Here is a 14038-nt window from a genome sequence, read left to right on the forward strand (position 1 = left end):
CTCCTGTGTCGGGGTTAGCTGGAGAATGCATTGGAGACCTCGTTCTCATGTTGGATTCATCTTCAGCTAGCAGGGGTTCTCAACCCTTCACCTTGGGTTTATTTGCCCGTGGATGAAAAAAAGTTCTAGGGAAAGTAACCTCACAGGGTGATCTGATTATAAATTCCTCCCTGGGCAGGTCTGGTGGGCAGCCATGCCCCAGGCAGCTAGCTTTTTAGCAAAAGGTTTATTTTTGCTGTAAGCAAGCCCTCTCCATTGCTTCTGTGCACCTAGGTTTCAAGAGAGCACATAATCTTTATTTTTTAAAAAATGTATTTATTTTTTACAGAGAGGAAGGGAGAAGGATAGAGAGCTAGAAACATCGATGAGAGAGAAACATCAACCAGCTGCCTCTTGCACACCCCGCAACCAATGTACATGCCCTTGACCGGAATCGAACTGACGCTCTATCCACTGAGCCAAACCGGTTTCTGCGAACACATAATCTTAACGATGCTGTAATCCAGTCCCCATTTTGCTTTCTCCCACTCTCATGTACTCTTCCTTATGTTCCCTCCTTAGTTTCAAAGGCAAGCTGCAAGATTGTTATTCTCCAGAGCATTTGAGGCCTTGCTCCCCAGCATATGTTGTCAGGGAGGCTCAAAGAAACTAAGAGGAAAATTCTCTACAGGTTTGGACGTTTCTTATGTCGACATGCCCCATTCTGTCAAGTAACTTTCTGAGATAATATATCATTTTTAGGAGGAAGGAAGGGGGAGCTAGTACTTTTTTACAGGCTTTTATGTGTCAGGTCCTGTACTGGACGCTTTCACTCATTTAAATTTTTTTTAATGGTTTTTATTAATTTCAGAGAGGAAGGAAGAGGGAGAGCGCAAGATAGTAACGTCAATGAAGAGAATCATTGATTGGCTTCGGCATGCCTCCTACTTGGGATTGAGGCCAAAACCTGGGCATGTGCCCTGACCCGGAATTGAACTACGAACTCCTGGTTCATAGGTCGATGCTCAACCATTGAGCTACCACGGCTGAGCTTTCACACATTTAATTTTTACCTCCTGTCTAGGATTGGCCAGTGAGCTGGAAGTGGAAGTTCGTGGTGAAGCTTCCAGGAAATACGTTTTGTTTTGTTCGGGAGGCAGGAGCCCTTTGGTTCTTACCATCCTTTTTCCTGCCAGCAATGATGCTCCGGCAGCCATTCTGTATTCATGAGGTCCCCTTGCAGCTGGATGCTACACGTGATGGACGGCATAGTGGAAATATTGAAGGAACTTGGAATTCTGAAGCCCTGGAGCTACCATTCCAGCCCTGTACCATCTCTGAAGTTGCTGTTACATTAGAAAAAAGCCTCTCCCTTTTTAAGAGACCATTAATTCTGATGTGTAGTTCCTGGTACTCCCGTAAACGAATGTGGTGTATAAGACCAGTTCAGCAAATGTCAGTGAGCCTGCAGCCCTCTCTCCTCCACCCTCTTCCCCCATCCAGACACACTGTTCCTCTTCTGAGAAGTAACTGGACATCCGGCCCCGAGTCCGTTGAAACTGGATGGGTTTCTCAGAAAATCTCACACAAGTGATACATGGACCACGCCCAGCCCACAGATGAGTTTTTAAAACTCTGCATTTGTTGCCAGCATTTGAAAATCTGGCGATTTCGTGTAAGAATCTCGATTTATCAGACAGTCTTTTGACCCAGAGCCTTCCTTTCTGCCTGGCAAGAACCAGCAGGAACTGAGGAGCCTCTGCCCCCTGAGATGGGTCACCATAGCCCTCCCTCCACTCCTGTTACCTCTGTGGCCCTGGAGTTTACCATCTCACCCCTTCCGCAGACCAGCTCCCCAGAAATGGCCTGCTGACATGGGATTGCTGAATTTCCTGTGCCTGCCTTCTTTCCCGGTCTCCCCGAGTCATCTCCTGGCACATTAGGTTTTTTTTAAAAATATATATTTTATTGATTTTTTACAGAGAGGAAGAGAGAGAGATAGAGAGTTAGAAACATCGATGAGAGAGAGAAACATCCATCAGCTGCCTCCTGCCCCTCCCCTCCCCCCCCTTCCCCCCCCACTGGGGATGTGCCCGCAACCAAGGTACATGACCTTGACCGGAATCGAACCTGGGACCTTTCAGTCCACAGGCCGACGCTCTATCCACTGAGCCAAACTGGTTTCGGCCACATTAAGTTTTTTTTGTGTTGTTTTTTATTTTGTCTCGGAAAACTGAGCATGCGGGTTTGAGATGTGGCGAGAAACCAGCTTCTCCAATGTCAGAAATCAGCTGATGTTCTTACGTGGAGCCGTCTTGGCTTCCCTCCTCCCGTGTCTTATTGATGAGAGGCAGTAAGAAGGGAGCAGCAGGAGCAGCTGTAGGGGTGCTTGATGTAGGCCACGGATGGGACTGCCCTGCCCAGCTCTCACCCGCTCACTCTCCCTGTGGCGCTGAGATGACTGGGGTCTCCTAAATAGCAAGTCTTGGAAGGTGCATGTTCGCTCCACCGTGCTCATGGAGCCTGGTGTGCGACTCGCCTGCTCCTCGGCCACCTGAGCCAAGCAATGGGTCAGCCTCAGCTGCTTGCCCAGCCGGCGTGGATCAGTGGTTGAGCATCGACCTATGAATCAGGAGGTCACAGTTCGATTCCCAGAGTATGTGTGCGGGTTGCAGGCTCGTACTAGGAAGTGCAGGAGGCAGCCAATCAATGATTCTCTCCTGTCATTAATGTTTCTCTTCCTCTTCCTTACTCTCTCTGAAAAAAAAAAAAAAAAAAAAAAAACACAAAAAAATCCCTCAGCTGCCACCTTCAGCTGGGTGACACCCCTAGAGAATCTTCATTTCAGTCTGATGTGTGTGTAAGTCTTTGCATCGCTGGTCATTACTCTTGGAATGCCTGTGCAGCTTTTTCTGCATTGGTCTCTGGGGTTTTGGAGAGGAAAGCACACACTGTGTTGGTGGGAATTAGTAGCTGTGATTTGTTAGGAGTTACACACGGAGTGCGGTCTGTTGGGTGGGAATGATTGGCTCTGCCTTCATAACCCTCAGTACAGTGGCGCCACCCTGAGCTCAGAGTGAGTTTTGAGTGAGTACATTGGCTTGAGAAGGAAACAGGAAACAGTTAGTAGAACTGGTGTCAGCACCAAAGTCTTAGGATTAATCCCACCGACATAAGTAAGTTCTGGTTGCCCTGGCTGGTGTTGCTAAGTGGTTAGAGCATTGGCCCTAGCAAAGAAGGGTCACGGGTTTGCTCCCCGGTCAAGTGCACACACCTGGATTGCAGGTTCCATCCCGGGGCACATGCAGGAGACAACTAATTGATGTTTCTGTCTTATATCAATGACACTCTCTTTCTCCCTCCTTCCTCCCCCTCCCCTCCCCCGCCCTTCCACTCTCTTTAAAAATCAATGGGAAAAATTTCCTCGGGTGAGGATTAACAACAACAAAAAAGAAAGTTCTGATTTGCGGGTACCAAGGGGAGCTCACAGTGCACATGATGGTCGTTATTCGACAGGGCTCTTCGGAGCTGGTTTCTGTGGGAAACAGGACTCTGTCACCGGGGCAGGCCGATGCCTGGGTTCACATGTTTGCTCCAGAGGCAGTAAATGGTACCCTCCCAGCGGAGAGGGTACCTGATGGAGCACTGTGGTGCAGCGCCTCTGCTGGCCTGGGCTGGGAGCCTATCCAATCTTATTTTAACAAAATGTGGTATACTTTGAGACACCATGGAGGGACCTGGAGAGTATTATGCTAAGCGAAATAAGCTAGTCAAAGAAAGACAAGTATCACATGATCTCACTCATATGTGGAATCTAACGAACAAAATGAACTAATGAACAAAATAGATCCAGAGACATAGAAGCATAGAAAGACTGCGGAATCTCAGAGGGGAGTCGGGGGAGGGTAGTGGGAAGAAATCAAAGACCTCGTATGTATATATGCATAACCCATGGACACAGACAATAAGGTGGTGAAGGCCTGGGTGGGGGGAAAGCAGGGGCAGGCTAGAAGGAGTCAATGGGGGGGGGGGGAAAGGGGACATATTAATACAACAACAAAGATTTAATTTAAAAAATGTGTTATAACAGATCGCTTAATTTTCACAAGAAACATACTCAGTGAAGAGCTTGTGTAAAAAAAGAACTGAAAAGCAATGTTTTTTAAAAAAAGGCTTTATTCCATATAGCCTTCTGAGCACGGTCATTATATTCCAATTCAGTGAAGAAGCGAGGACTCTGGAGGCTCACCCACTTATCAGATTTTCATTTCTTTTCAGAAATGGCTTAGACGCAATGTTATTTGGTCCAAATGTGAATTTGTATTGATTTTGGGGGATTTGGCCAGGTGTTCTTTATCTAAGCCTGTCCCAAGACACCACCAGATTTTTCAACAAAAATCTGGTGGTGTCTTGAGAAAAATCACTTCCATGACTTATTAATGAACTAACCAGAAATCATTTTCACTGGGTTCATTTACCCAAATTTGTCACAGAATGTAATTTAAGAAGAAAAAATTAATGGAGTGATTGAATTGAAGTCCTTTTTGGAATAATCATAGCATTCAAGGATCCCCACGCCCATGGACATGGCAATTGCCAACGTGTCAGATTTCCCCTTCAAGACAATTAGCTCAAATCTCTTCTTTAATACACGGGGTGGGGGTGGGGTGAGGGGGGGGGGCTTGCTCTCTGCCACTCAGATCCACTCCTCCCTGTTCCCGGGCCTGATTGGTGGCTCAAGGCTGCCCTGTGTAGACCGTACCCAGTGGGCCTCTGCCCGCTGGCACCCGTGGGTTTAGATAATGTAGAATGGGAGGTAGAGAGAGAGATCAGGATACACATATATTTTTATTGATTTCAGAGAGGAACGGAGAGGGAGAGAGAGAATCATTGATTGGCTGCCTCCTGCACACCTGCAACTGGAGATTGAACCCGTAACCCAGGCATGTGCTCTTGACCAGAATCAAACCTGGGACCCTTCAGTCTACAGGCCAATGTTCTATCCACTGAGCCAACTCAGTCAGATATATCTATATATCTCCTCACTCACTTAGAGAAAGAGAGAGAAACATCAATGTGAAAAACATACATTGATTGCCTTCCATACGCACCCAGTCCAGGGATGGAACCCGAAACCCAGGAAGGTGCCCTGACAGGGAATTGAACCAGTAACCTTTCAGTACACAGGACAACACTCAACCAACTGAGCCACACTGGCCAGGGCTGAGATTAGAGTATTTTAATCCCCGGCTCTCTTGCTGAGGGCCCTGCACCAGGTCACGCTCCTCAAATGGTATGCAGCCCCTCTTCTCCCATTCCCTCTCAGGCCATCACCAGCCCCTGGACACTGCTCTACCCACTCTGTTACCCTACAGGCTGTCAACACCTATGTACGTATTTTATTTATTAAACTCCTAAGTGACCCTAATTGGCGTGTGCCTTCTGCTTTGTGCTGGGGCCATAACTGATGCAAATAAGCATTTGATCCATGGAGACAACAAATAAAAACAGTACTGGCCTTTGGTTAGCAAAGATAAAGGGCCAAAGTAGCCCAGTTGAAGCATTACCGTCTAAATTTCCAGCCCGAACCTTCCTTCAGGAAACCTGCCCTTTTGCCTCTGTGAGTGGCACCCCAACACAGGATGGTTTTACTCTTTGGGATTCAAAGTCCTGGGCCTCTTCATGTCAGGCTGGTAGTGCCCCAAGACTGCTTTGGCATGTATTTTGCAAAGTAACAGACTTGAATCCAGCAGTGGAGAGATCTGAAAGCCACAGGGTATGGAATGCGAATCATCGATCCTCCTAGTGTGTCTCTAACATGGCCCTACTACTTCCCAATTCACATCTGGCACATGCATTTTACAAAAAAAGGAAAAGATTGATGAATGTTGCTATGGAATGTTGGTTTCCCCTCAAAATTCACATGTTGAAGCCCCAATCCTCCAATGTGATGGTATTTGAAGATGGGCCTTTGGAAAATAATTAGGGTTAGATGGGGTCATAAGGGTGGGGCCCTCAGGATGGCATTAGTGCCCTTGTAAGAAGAGATGCCATCAAGCTTGCTACTCCCCACCTGGGTTCACACACAAACAGGTCATGTGAGCAAACGGCATGATGGCAGCTGCCTACAAGCCAAGATCAAGTGCCTTCTATGAAAACCACTGTGCGGACTTGGACTTGAATTGGACTTTCCAGCCTTCCGAATTGTAAGAAATTAAATGTGTTGGTTCAGCCCATCAGACTATGGTATTTCATGATGGCAGCCTGAGCCAAGACAAACACGCAGATGCTTTACCCAACCTGCCATCTATGTGATCCTATAAAAGTGACCCAGTTCGAGGTCACTTTCTCTCTTTTTTTTTTTTTTTTTTTTAGAAATTCCTGTTTTGGCAATTGCTCCTCACAGCCCACTTTAATATTTCAACAAAGGCAATGGGGGCTTTTTGGCTGAAATTCAAGCTGTGAAGGCCACTGTGTCTTTTCAGACGGGTTGAACTCGGAGATGAGCAGATTTTTGCAATTATTTCGCCAGTGTCAAGATCCCTTTGGCTATGCACGCTGAGAGGGCTGGCCCTTCGGTCCCCTTCCTAAACGGAAGCGGGAAGCGCTCACAGAACGACGCCAGGCGCCGGTGGCTGTACAATCTCCTCTTTATTCTGTGTGCTTTTTTATAGGATATAAATAATGACAAAAATTACAAAATTTATAACTGGAAGCCCAAGCATATTTACATGTATGTTTCTGTTTCGGCAAAGCTACTAATCACTTTGCTCCTATACAGTTTTCCTTTTGGTACCATATAGATATGTTATTTTTACTTTCCATTTTCTACATACATATCGACAGTGATTAGGCAAAATATGTACAAGGAACTGTTCAGTTCAAGTAATTTAATATTGTATTAAAATTCTTCCACACTGAACTGAAACCATATACATTTGTCAGTTTGAAATAAAATGTAGTTATCTTCCAAAAACTCACCAACTGATGAATGGAACTGATATCCTCAGGTTTAAAATCATATTGGTTAATTAAAAAAAAAAAAAAAAAAAGCAACATTAAGACAGTCCCACAATTTATCAATATCTCTATAATGAACTTCAAAATGATTCACAATATGATCAGTTAGAACAATATACATTAAAACGTTATTTTTTTTTCTATAATGATATTGGTACTGTATATAATTTGATTCTACATAAATATACATTATGGTATTTATCATACAAATACTCCACAGAGACATTAAAAAAAGTAAAATAGCTTAATGAAATGTAAGTAAATTTCATTTAATCAAATAGTAAGCAAACATTATTTATTTTTTTTCTGTTTCAAGAAAAGAGTTTATTACTTTGGAATCTCTTCTTTTTTTTTTTTTGTATTTATTTTTTCTAGAAAACAAATTTTTGCAATAGAATTTTATTAACACCTTTCTCAAACAGGTTTCCCATGACAGAAATCTTGACAGCAGGAGCCCTAGATTTTTTTTTTTTTTTTAACATGTTCTTTAAAACACTGTGAAGATTTAGAAAAACAATCTCTGCAGGCTTATGGCTGAGTCAGCACTTTGCGGGGGACTCCCGTCTGCTTGCCCGAATCTCCTGCCCTGGGGAGGGTCGCCAGGGCCTTCCCATGCTCAGCCTGCCCTCTTGGGCGTCAGCAGTAGAAATTTAGTTACTTGAAATGAAGCCGGAAACATCCCTCACAGCGAACTCGTTTGCTTATCAGTGCATGAACGAAACATCTTTTTTAGTAAAAATATTGAATACAAGACACATTTTTCCTGTGCATCATAAATTTCTCTGCTTTAAATCATTCGTAAATTTTGAATCAGTCTGTAGATGTGAAGGTTTTCTTTAGCCGACACAGTTGATGACATAAAAAACCCACAAAATATAGAAATTGGGAGGCAGGGTGTCCTGGCCACTATGGAGGGTGGTTTTTGTGGCATGAAAGGATGCTCAGTGATAGAACTCTACAGATGCTCTGTGGGGGCTGTTCTGTTCCGATTCTACCTTTAAAACTGCGGACAGGGAAAAGCCCGAGATGTTTATACTTTTAGGCAGTATTAGAGATCCCCTGCACTTTAAAAAAAAAATTTTTTTTTTAAAGATGTTTATTCGCCCGACAGCCAAGCAAGTGTGGGGGCCAAGTCATTAGAAATACCTCGGGTGGTGACCGGGAGGGGAGTCGGGAGCCCGCAAAAAAAAAATCTCAGCTCGTGCCTCTCAGGGTTTCGGCTGCGCTTTCTGTCCCTGGTGCGGGAAGAACGTCCCCAGGAATGGCCGGCGGCCTTTCGCCTGTGACAAGGCCACACAAGCCGAGCAGTCTTCCTCCCGGGCTGGGTGGGGGCGGAGGCGGGAAGGGAAGCCTGCTCCGGGCTGCTCGGCGTGCAAGGCACCGCGAGGGCGGGAGGACGGTGGGTATCAGAAGATCGTGGTCTCATACTTGGTATTAATGCCCCGCTTGGCTTCTTGTCCCGGCTCCACGATCCACGGCAGGTTGGCCAGAGTCTTTTGCTCAGAGGGGTCGATCTGCTTTGAGAGAGAGAGGCTGATGCCTGTTATGCGGTACCTGTGCCGGGTGCGGGCGTGCAACCTACCGCTACTCAGAGGCCAGCACCGCCCCCTCCCAACCCCCCTCCAGGACTTCAGGGCTGCTGTCTGAGAGCATCATGTATTTGCTCTTTCGACCACATTTACTGCATGTGGACCGAGTGCAAGGCACTGGAGAAGGGATGGGGAGTGAGATGCGGGCCTTGTTCCTGAAGGCACAGGGTTGGGGAGCAGACAGGGCAACCCTCAGTGGGGGGTGAGGTGGGAGGGGGAAGGGTGCTCTGTGGGCCCGCAGGAAAGCCACGGACACCAAGTCGGAGAGCCAGGGGGGCTCCCAGGAGGCGGTGATGCCACTCCCTGATTCTCAAGCCTCTGATGGTTTCCATCCCAGAATAAACCCCAAGTCCTCAAGGTGACCTGCAGGCGGCCCGACCTGCTTGGCTCCAGCCACACCGGCCCCTATGCACTGAGCCCTGGCCAGGGGCCTCCGCTGCTCTGGCTGTCCCGTCTGCTCTGAGGGATGCTCTCCAGACCCCTGCCTGCCTTATGTCCTAACGGCATTCAGGGGGCGGCTTGAACATCCCCTCCTCACCGTGGGCCCGTCCCAAACGGTGCCCCAGCTTGCTGGCTCTCCTCTTACTGTTCTGTGTAAGCCTTCGCCACACACATCCTGTCGCCTCTGCTTATTTGTCATGAAGACGGGGTTTGGCCTGTTCTGCTCACTACTTAGAAACGCTCCCGGCAGCCCAGTTAACAGAAGGCACGTCATACGTACTTGCTGAACAGGAGGAGCGTGAAAAGAGTGAGACGACGTGTAAAAGGAGAGCCGAAGGAAAGCTCTGAGTAGGTCTGGACAAGGCAGGGGAGCGGGAACAGCATGGACAAAGCCCCCGAGGGAAGGGGATGTGGCCCGTGTGGGGTTTCTAGGAGGCCATACGGAGCAGAAGCCAGTTGGAACATTCCAGCTGCTACGAGACAGACGCTCTGAAGGCCTGCAGGTCTGTCAGACAGGGTGTCTGCAGAGCTTCTGGGAGGCGGGGGGGGGGGGGGGGGGGGAGGGATTCCTGGAGGAAGGCAGAGGACGAGGGGGAGGAAACCAGGGGCCAGCCATCTAGACTTCCCCAAACCCCAAACTCAAGAGTCGGTGCAGCTCAGCTCTGAGTGCCCACAGCCTGTGCATCCAGCTTCCTCTGAGTAGAGTCACCTTCACTGTGAACCTCTGCCAGCCTCCCTCCAGGCCAGGGGCTCTCGGAGGCTTTCCTGGGTGGGAGGGCTCCTGGAGGCTCAGGGAACACTGTTCCCACGCTGGGACCTTCGGGAAAGATTCTCCAGGACAGCGGAGGGCCCGGCCCCTCCTGGTGGCCCGAGGAGACAGAGGGGGTGGAGTTTTCTTGGGAGCCCGCAGGTTCAGGCAGATGGCCCCCCCTGCTTTCCAGGACCTGGGCTGAGAGGATGGCAGCCACGTGCTGGGAGGAGGCCAAGGCCAAGGTGAAGACAGGCAGGCCCTGAGTCTAACCCGCACCCCTCCCCAGGGGCAGCCCCGCACCCTCTGGTCCAGGCTCTCCCAGCATCCGCATCCACTCTACTTACCACGGACTTGCGGATGCTGACGCGGGGCTTGGGGATGGGCTTGGAGGGCTTGTTCTCAAAGCTTTCTGGGAGCGTGGAGGAATGGCCCCCTTTCCTGGCCTGCAGTGCGAGCTGGTAAGCCACTTCAAACGCCTGTCCCAGCGTCAGGATGATCTCGTAGGCTAAATTCTGCAAGAGAAACCAGAACGCGTTTATGATGGTGCACCGCAGACTGGAGAAGTCCAGTGGCTGAGGGGCCTGTGGGGGTGAACCAGCGGGGACCTTGAACTGCTCCAGCGGCTGTGGCAGTGAGGATGCACATGTGTGGACAAGGGGACACTCCGGGTCCAGCTTAGGGTCTACACCAGGATTGAGTCCCTGATGCCATGCACTTGTTTTTATTTTTTTATTTTTATTAAATATATTTTATTGATTTTCCACAGAGAGGAAGGGAGAGGGACAGAGAGCTAGAAACATCGATGAGAGAGAAACATCGACCAGCTGCCTCCTGCACACCCCTACCAGGGATGCGCCCGCAACCAAGGTATACACGCTTGACCGGAATCGAACCCGGGACCTTTCAGTCCACAGACCGATGCTCTATCCACTGATGGAGCGGTTTTGGGTAGGCACTTGCTTACAGTTCAGCTAAGGAGCCTACTTCCCACTGCTCCCCGCCCCAGCCCCGGGCCCCGAGCCCACTCCATTCGGAGCCCCCGTGGCTGCTGGGGCTCCCCAGGCAGAGGAAGGGAAGGGGCTCCTCTGGCCTGATGCCTGAGAGTGCCCAGCTGTGCCCCCGACAGCCCCACGCGCTCCACGGGAGGTGCTCCTCAGAAGTTTGGGTCTCTTTTACCTCCAACATCTGCGATTCAGCGATCATCTCGGAAACACAATCAGAATCTAATTTAGGCGGAGGGAGAGGCGTTAGTCATGCCGGCGGGCGGCTCGTAGTCCCAGCAGCCGGTGTGCCAGCAGAGCCAATTATCCATCTATTATACTTCTCGAGGCATTTGCTCTCCCCAGGGGGGGGGGGGGGGCGTCCACTCCATATTTTATCATCAAATCGGCAAGAGACAGGAGATTCTGTTAGGCCCCAGCTCCACACCAAGGCTCTTTCCTTCCAACCTTCAATCACTCCCTCCAGGCAACTTCCAGCTCCCCTTCCTCTTCTCCCCGGGGTGAGTCTTTGATTTCTGCCTTCCCTTCTGAGAACAGCTCCTCCCCGCCTTCGCTCCCTGAGAAAGCGGGACACTGTTGGGCCCCAAAGAGGCAGGGTCTGGACAATCCCCCACCTGAGGTCATGGCCCATTCAACGTAGGTGTCCCCTGGCCACAGAGCGCAGTCCGTCTGTCCCAGGTTTTCATCCTGATGAATGTCCCTGGACATCTGTCCATGGTTTTCTTTTTCTTTTTTTTTTTTTAAAAAAAATATTTTATTGATTTTCCACAGAGAGGAAGGGAGAGGGACAGAGAACTAGAAACGTCGATGAGAGAGAAACATCAACCAGCTGCCTCCTGCACACCCTTACTGGAGATGTGCCCACAGTCAATGTATTGTACATGCCCTTGACTGGAATCGAACCAGGGTCCTTTCAGTCCGCAGACCAGTGCTCTATCCACTGAGCCAAACCGGTTTCGGCTGTCCATGGTTTTTCAAAAGCACAGAAAGAGCGTTCTGCTTATGCGATTTCCTCCCCCTCCTTCCCATTTCCCCCCAGTTGAGCGCACAGAATAACTGAGTTCCCATGAGTCTCAGGACTGTTAGGTGCTGATCCCACTTGATGAAGACGTAGTGGGCAATGCCTGATGGCTTTCCGAAGCCACGTGGAAGGGCCGTGGGTTTCTGGATCGACCAGATATCCGATCGATGCCAGACTGGCTCGGTCTTAGACCCGAACTTTGAGCGTGAGAGTTCATTTGACAGAGAACATCTTCTCCTTGGAGATACCCGTTGGGAAATGCTGGCCCCACGTGACAGGGGTGGGCTTCCTGGAGACAGTGGACCTCACCCAGCCAGCCAGGCACTTCCTGCAATGCACACCCAGCCCGCCTGCTTTCCAGGATGAGTCAGGTTGGGAAATGAGTAAGGCGCCCACAAATGATCGTGGAGGAGGGCCGAGCCCTCCCCCTGCCCACACGCCGGGGCTCTGAAAGGTGGCCTGGGGCTGCTGGCTTCTGTAGTCTCGGCAGGAAGGCGTGGGCTCTTGCACTGGGTCGTCTACCGTGGGGAGGGTTGAGGTCCAGCTGTCAGGGGTACGGAGCAGACGTGTGTGCTCTGGATCAGCGGCTGAGGGAAAGCCGGCGATTCAGGGATTGTACTCCGCCAGCTTTCAGATGCTGGAATGGAGGGCTGAGTGAGTGTGAACTCCTCTATCACCAACGGAAACACAAGTTCCTCCAAGCGGGCGTTCCTTAAAGCTCCGGCGTCTTCACACCAAAGTCCAAGATGCTCCTCTGAGCAAGTGCGATTTCTCACAGGCCTATTATGGGACAGTGCTGGGTCAGAAGCTCTGCCCCTCCGTGTTTAATTAGTTTCCTGGTGTTAGAAAGCTGCTCAAATAAAGACACAGCGACCAGCCTGACTGTGGGGCGGAGGGTGCCTGCCAAATGGCCTCTCCTGGCTTGGCCTGCGTTGGCCCCGGCGTCTTGCTTTCTGCTCTGTTTTAGAATGCGTTGCAGAGTTCTTCCTTGATGATCATGTGCCGGTACAGGACATTGTTCCCTTTCCTGTACTTCCTCATCTCCCTGTGTGAGGTACGGATTCCGGAGGGCAGGGAGGGCCCAGGGGTGCGCGGTGCAAGGAGCGGCGGGCGGCAGGCTGGGTGCTGTGCCACTGACCCGCCAGGGCCCTGAGCGGACACACGCTGGTCAGATGGGACCTGGGACACACTCCGACCCGGGGAGGCAGGCTCATTTCTCCTGGTTCTCCTCAGTAACAGCCCCACCCCTTAAAGAGGGAAGAGAGCAGGAGACTCTCCTGGGACAAGGCCAAAGATAATGTTGAAATATCTGAGAGGTATAGGTGACAAGCCCACCAAGTCCTGCTGGCACTGACCAGCCCACTGAAAATACTTTAAAAAAAAAAAAATATATATATATATATATATATATATATATATATATATATATATATATATATTTTATTGATTTTTTACAGAGAGGAAGGGAAAGGGATAGAGAGCCAGAAACATCGATGAGAGAGAAGCATCGACCAGCTGCCTCCTGCACACTCCCCAACTGGGGATGTGCCCGCAACCAATGTACATGCCCTTGACTGGAATCAAACCTGGGACCTTTCAGTCGGAAGATCGAGGCTCTATCCACTGAGCCAAACCGGTTTTGGTGACAACGCTTTCTAACACCAGGAACTAATTAAAAACCTGAAAGCCCAAATGGTCTCTGCTTGCAAACGTGCTGTCCTTGCCCCTGTGGGGAGATCAGAGCCTGAGACTGTGCCTGGCACACTGCAGGCACCTCACAGCTGCTTGCAGGATGAAGGAAAAGCAGAATGATGGACCAGAGGAATAACACTACTAAGATGTTACTATATGCAGTGTACCTACTACGCAGAGAGAACTCAGTGTCAGGCGCTGTGCAGAGCACTACAAGGATCTCACTTAAGTCTTACCATAAGCATCTGTGGTAGAATATCCTTATCCTTATTTTATAGATAAAAAATTGAAGCTCAGAGAGGTTAAGTAACTTGCCTGACATCACACAGCTAGAAGACTACCGAGCTGTTTGTGACTGTTTGTGAACCGATGTTTGTGACTCAGAGCCCGTGTTCTCAGCCCTCCCTGTGTGGCCACTAGTCTCCAGGCTGGCTGACACATTCCCCACGGGGAGGGCGCAGTTGCTCCTCCACCTCCTAGAATCTGAATAGGCTTCGCTGACTCCCACCTAGCGGAGTGCAGCAGGAATGGCGCGCTGGGCCTT

At 49.7% G+C, this 14038-nt stretch overlaps 1 protein-coding gene across 21 annotated transcripts in view; it reads right to left on the reverse strand.

The window, feature by feature from the left end:
• Nucleotides 1-6611: 6611 nt before the first annotated feature.
• Nucleotides 6612-14038, reverse strand: part of ANKS1B (ankyrin repeat and sterile alpha motif domain containing 1B) — a 774190-nt gene continuing 766763 nt past the window's right edge. For 16 of the 21 annotated variants that reach the window (XM_084876364.1, XM_084876380.1, XM_084876382.1 and 13 more), the window contains 2 exons: nucleotides 10125-10292; nucleotides 6612-8516 (listed from right to left, as the gene is read on the reverse strand). In XM_084876364.1, coding sequence (XP_084732490.1) covers nucleotides 8406-8516; nucleotides 10125-10292 — 279 coding nt within the window. In that variant the 3' untranslated portion in view covers nucleotides 6612-8405. The remainder of the gene's footprint in view (nucleotides 8517-10124; nucleotides 10293-14038) is intronic. The other 5 variants (XM_084876365.1, XM_084876363.1, XM_084876377.1 and 2 more) reach the window with 1 other exon arrangement.

Source organism: Pipistrellus hanaki (assembly GCF_964339955.1).
Source record: "Pipistrellus hanaki genome assembly, chromosome: 3".
Classification (NCBI taxonomy): domain Eukaryota; kingdom Metazoa; phylum Chordata; class Mammalia; order Chiroptera; family Vespertilionidae; genus Pipistrellus; species Pipistrellus hanaki.